The sequence below is a fragment of the Malurus melanocephalus genome, unplaced genomic scaffold (genome assembly GCF_030028575.1).
Source record: "Malurus melanocephalus ecotype Western Australia unplaced genomic scaffold, MMel_1.1 scaffold_419, whole genome shotgun sequence".
Lineage (NCBI taxonomy): Eukaryota > Metazoa > Chordata > Aves > Passeriformes > Maluridae > Malurus > Malurus melanocephalus.
In genome coordinates this window covers 266026-271710 of record NW_026623651.1, presented here as the reverse complement: position 1 = coordinate 271710, position 5685 = coordinate 266026, and the positions used below count along the sequence as shown (strand labels likewise).

Below are 5685 nucleotides of genomic sequence, written 5' to 3'. Positions count from 1 at the left end.
CCTGCTCCCAGCGCCTTCCCCTTTCAGCCCGTTCCCCCTTCAACCTTTGCCTTGCCCTGCCGGCCCGTTCCCTGTTCCCTGTGCCAGCCGTTCCCTCTGCCGCCAGCCCTTTCCCGTCCCAGCGCTTCCCGCCCGCCGCCGTGCCCGCTCATGAATGTTCCCACAAGGCCGCGCCCGCTCCGCCCCCGCCGCTCCCCGCAGGATATTGCCGCAGGCACGAGTCCACCTCGCCCTCATCGGGTCCCACTTGCCCGTCGCCCCCGTCCTCCTCATCCACGAACTTGTTCTCGTCGTACTCGTCCACGTCCACCCGGCGAAAGCGCGCCGAGGACACCGTGTGCTTCGCCATGGCCGCGCCCGCCCCGCGCAGCCGCCCCGGCCCAGCCCCGCCCCGAGCGGCGCCGGCGCAGCGGCTGCCTTGTCACCGGATCCGGGAGCGCTGCGGTGCGGGGGACTTCAAACATCAACGCATCCATCCCCTGTCCGTGCCAGGGACACCTTCTRCTGTCCCAAGCTGCTCCGAGCCCCAGTGCCCAGCCTGGCCTTGGACACTGCCAGGGATCCAGRGGCAGCCACAGCTGCTCTGTGCCAGGCCCTCCCCMCCCTCACAGGGAAGGATCTATTCCCAATATCCTATCTAAACCTACTCTCTTTCAGTTTGCAGTWCCAYAGATTTACAGAATATTCTGAGTTGGAGGGGACCCACARGGATCATTGAGTTCAGTTCTTAAGTGAATGGCCTTCAGTTTTTGGTGTCATTGTCACCATGCTCTGACCAACTTGGAAGSCATTCCTGCTTGTCCTGTCAATCCATTCTTTGTAAACAGTGTTTCCCGGTGTTTCCTGTCACCTCCTTCAGGCACTGCCGTGTCACAGGTCACTCTGAAGCCTTTCTTCTCCAGGTGAACAATCCCAGGTGTCCCAGCCTTTCCTCCCAGCAGAGCTGCTCCATCCCTCTGCTCATCCTGGTGCCTCCTCTGAACTCTCTCCAGCAGCTCCAGCTCTTCCCTGTGCTGTTCCCCAGGTTGGGGCAGCTCTGCAGGTGGGGTCACACCTGAGCACAGGGACAGAATCCCCCCTCCCCTTCCCTGCTGCCCACACTGGGGCTCAGCCCAGCACAGGGGGGTTCAGGGCTGGGCTGTCACCCCCAGCACCCCCAGCTCCTGCTCCCAGGTCCAGCTGCTCATCCCCAGGCCAGATAGATCCTGGGGGTTGCCCCGATCCAGCACCTCGTTTTGTAAAACCTCATGAGATTCCCAGGAGCCACTTGGCAAGCTTGTCTGGATCCCTCTGTCCACCCCCAGGACAGCATCAGGCTGGGCAGGACCCTGTGTGGGGTCCAAGTGGGGCCAGAGCTGGTCCATCCCACTGTGCCCTGAGGGGCTGTGCAGGGAGCCCTGACTCCAACAGTGCTTGGTGACCCTGAGAGTTGAAAAATAGCCACAGCTTGATTATTATTAAGTTACACTTGGTCTCTGTAGGTAGTAATTATTCTGTTATTAATAGGAAATTACACAGATTTGTGAGGTTCCTCTTAATGAAAGACAACAGCCCTAGAAAAAAAAATAGACCTGCATGTACATATAGCTATATAAACCCCCCTAATTATTATACCCTATATAACCCCCCCATATTATTAAGAAAACAGCTGGAGGAGAATGTATTCCTGTGCCAGCCCTACCTGCAGAGGAGCCCTTTTTGACAGAGGAGGAATTTAGGATACTTCACATGTTCCACCAAAGCTGCCTCAGCTGGGGAGCTGCAATCCAGCTGTAACTGCGGTTGTAGCTTGGGCACTGCTGGCATTTTTCTGCTGGAAATTGGCTTAAGGGCAACGAAGTAATTGCAGGAGGTAAATGGACTGTCAGAGTCCCGGCATGGTTTGGGTTGGAAGGAACCTTAAAGGTCATGTAGTTCCAACTGCCTGCCATGGGCAGGGAATACTGAKGTTTGGGGGTTTACTGCTGTGGGTTTTAAGGTAGAGGATTAAAATAAAGATAGGTTCATAATCAGTTTTGGGAGCCACAGTTATTCCATGGGTTAAATTTGKCAGGAGGGGACTTTAATGGTGTTTTTTGCCACCTGTGATCTGTTTCCCATCGAAAAGCAAATGGATCTGTGCCATCTTCAGAGCATGTGTGTGCCACGGGGAAACACTTCAGAATGAGTTCTGCTGATTTATTCCTTTGGCATTTTTAAATGCCTTATGATATTTCTGAGTCTGGGGTATAACTGTTCCCTGTGAGAGGGCAGAAACACACCAGGGAAAGTCACCCTGGGACTCTGAGGTATCAGGGGGAGCAGACTGCTTTTGATGGCCAGGAAAGGCTTTGGGGAGGCTGGGCTGAGAGAGGAAAAGGCCTTTAAACTCTGCTGTCCAGCTGGGTTCCCCAGCRTTCCCTGGGGAAAGGCTCTCCTAAAATGTGTGTGCATTCCCATTTGATGTGGKTTTTGTGGACCTGCTGGCAGAGCTGGGTGACAAGGGGGTGAYCCCGTGATGCCACACACAAAGTGAYGGAGCAGGTGTGACCATGCCYCTCCCAGCAGCCTCTGCAGGGTCACCCGGGGCCAGAGGCTGCAGAGGTCCCACAGAGCCCTGGCAGGACCGTCCCACCRGGGACAGCGCTGGGAGAAGTGGATGCCAAGCGAGACATGGGGGTGTCTCAGCAGGAAGCGGAACATTTTCCTGGCACAGCAGTTGCAGGGTGAGAAGTTGGCGTAGAGGATGATGCAGCTGATGCTGGCGCTGGCGGCCGTGGCCGTGTCCAGGTAAGCGCCCGCCTCGAAGAGCACGGCCTCGGGGTGCTCGCCATGGGCGCTGCAGTTGGTGGCGTGGCCCTTCTGCAGCACTCTGCCCATGCAGCTCCTCAGCTCGTAGAAGACAAGGTGCCTGTTTTGGGGAGCATTGGGGGATCTGTGGGGGAGGCCAAAGACACTGTGGAATTCTGTGTACGGGACTCTGGCTTCTTCCCCTGTCCGTATGTGGTAGGGACACTTGGCACACCCGTGAGTCCGCCTCTGCCTGTGGCAGGGCTTGACCACAGTGCCCTGGTGTGTCAGGAATTCTTGGAAAACTCTTTCCTCTCCTGTGTTCATGTTCTATTGAAAAATCTGCCAGTTTATGTGCTATAGAGCTGACAGTCCTAGATGAAAAAGAAAAGTAGTATTTTAATTCAATCCTACAATTTGTTTTGCACTTCAACTACAAAAATAACARCAAGCAATCACTTCAAAAAGCTACTGAAGCTTGTAGCAGCATATGGAAACTTGGTTGATGACACAGAGAATAACATAGTTGAAGTATAGAGGCATTAGTCACAAATCAGCCTTTTGGGGAAAAAAAAAAAAGAGTAAAAATTTCTCTTTTATCCTAGAGGGGAGAATCTGCACCATAGAAACAGCCACACTTGTCAGCATTCATTGCAGGTGATTCCATTATTCAATCTGGCAAAACAAACATGCAAACACCACCAAAAAAAGKAACTGAAAAGGTGTAATTACCATGTCAGCAGCTCCAGCTCAGGGTAATGGTAAATATTTATCTGATTTCCTTCACTGGCATTTTTTGGTTTTAGGGCTCTTGAAATCTTTCTTTGCAAATCCAGTGGTGCAGAAGAYGGTTCCTCTCACCTCCCTGGTCTGGGCAGTTCAGTGCAGAAGGATCTTTGCCAGGGCAGGGGCTTGGCCCCAGTTGTGATGGTGACAGCAGGCAGGTAGTTCCCTTTAGGTGTTTCCRGGTGCCAGGTGCTGGGAGACAGGAACACAAACAGGATTTGCCTTTGTGGGGCCAGGCACCATTGGGAGCTGAGCTGCTGTTCTGTGCCTGTCAATATCTTTATCATATCTGAAGCGACGCCGTTCCCCTCTTTTTTAGTCGAGTTTTGCTACAAGATTTTTATAGCTGAAATCTGGGTATTCTATTGAATGTTGATACATATGGTCTATATCAAAGTGACAAGGTGCTTATTGAGGCCTATTAAGTGAAAACTTTCTATAGCCCTGTTTATACATTATCAGTATAAGAATGTAATAACTTTTTACATATTATTAAAATACAATGCAATCACTTTCAATATATTATCAATGATAGCCTTTTTATATATTGCTATAAGTTTTTTAATAGTGTATTAGCAACTTATAGTATACCAGCTGCACATAATCTAACCAGTTAGATTGGTACATAGATACGTGAAATCACCACGGGGCATAAATCAGAAAAAGTTCTSAAGAAAGTAGACAGGTAGATGCTGTAACAAGGAACGGTAGTGAGCATTAATGAAAACTTGGCAAAAGCATGAGTCAGCAAAATAATTACAATTATTACAACTTAGAGGACTAGAAAAAACCCATGGACATCACAACTGCGCATGCACTGTAGGCAAAGGTGAAAAGTCCACCATGATGAAGAGGATGGTATCTCATTAGAGGGAGACCCCCGCAACCACCGAATTGAGGATGACACATGAGCATTTGTAAAACTGTAATATCATGTATTTCCATGCCCATGTATAGTGATGAGTGTATGGTGGGCGTATGGGGGGCAGTGACAATGTTCATGTTACACCGTGCTCACTGTATAAATATGTGTGAATTTGAAGCAAGGGCAGGTGGGTTAGGAGGAGAAATGCCCCTCACCTCCAGCACTGCAATAAACAAATACCTGCTCTATAGACAGCAGTCTCTGAGGTTTTATTTCTAAGCCTTTTTCTGGCAGCAATGTCCAGCTGAGTTTCTCTCCAAACAATCTGTGGGTTCATTTGCCTGATGTGCCAGCTGGACAGAAAACACATGTTGTACTTCTGTGCCAAGGTTTTCCCTCCCTTAGGAATTTTGTGTCGCCCTCCCTGAGGCTGTAGCTCCAGGGGCATTCCGAGAGTAAGCTCAATCATGCTTAGTATGGCCAGGGGGCCAGAGTAGAGAGCAAACACAATTTTGTGTGGATCAACAGCTTTTGGCTTAAGCAGAGATTTATTTGTCTTTGCTGCTGCTCTCATTGCCCCTCGTTCCTGGATCCCCTTTGTCTTGCTGTTCCACTGTAAAGCTTTGTCATCTGCATATTTTATCACAGCTCACTTCTRCATTCCATCCTGCTTTGCCCTCTGTCAGTATTTCATTTTTCCCTTAAATTCCTAAATTCATTAATTTGCTTTGCTTTCCGCTCCTCATTCTGCACCAACTTCCATGTATTTTCCTGTGCTGGAGTTCCTTCCTGATCCAGGCCATTGTGCTGTTTTCGTTCAAATTGCTCCTAAAAATCGGCTTTCCTGACTTTAGGAACGTTCCATTTGTCATTTCTGGTGTTTCTGTACGTGTCGGGTGGTCAGTTGTGTGTGTTTTGCTCTGTGCCAGGTAAATGGAAACGCCTTTGCTCCCTGGCAGAAAGGAGGGCAGCTCTAAGGAAAGGGGTGTTTTTCTTTGGTGAGGGATGTCAGGAGAGGGTGTCACCGCCTCGCCAGCTCCCCTCTAGGCTGCCAGGGCTAAAGACACTCGAAAAAGCTTCAAAGCTGGCGTCAAGTTGCGGTTCCTCGTGTCCCCGCTGGTGTTCGTGCAGAGCTGGGATGGCCACATGATGGCAATGTGGCACCTCAGGGAGCTGTCCCGCTTTCCGCGGCATGGAGCCGATTGCCTCTCAGGCTACCTTACAGTGTCTAAAGATTTTCCACTGGAAATTTTACATCTCCCCCT

The 5685-nt window shown here is 50.4% G+C and overlaps 2 protein-coding genes across 2 annotated transcripts in view; both read right to left on the bottom strand.

The window, feature by feature from the left end:
• The window catches only part of ARPC5 (actin related protein 2/3 complex subunit 5), a 5197-nt gene extending 4805 nt beyond the window's left edge, over nucleotides 1-392 (bottom strand). The window contains exon 1 of the mRNA XM_057379730.1: nucleotides 207-392. Coding sequence (XP_057235713.1) covers nucleotides 207-349 — 143 coding nt within the window. The 5' untranslated portion in view covers nucleotides 350-392. The remainder of the gene's footprint in view (nucleotides 1-206) is intronic.
• Nucleotides 393-2178: 1786 nt separating this feature from the next.
• On the bottom strand, nucleotides 2179-3096 carry APOBEC4 (apolipoprotein B mRNA editing enzyme catalytic polypeptide like 4). Its single transcript, XM_057379714.1, has one exon. It carries the CDS (start codon nucleotides 3094-3096, stop codon nucleotides 2179-2181), a length of 918 nt encoding a protein of 305 aa, XP_057235697.1.
• Nucleotides 3097-5685: the final 2589 nt, after the last annotated feature.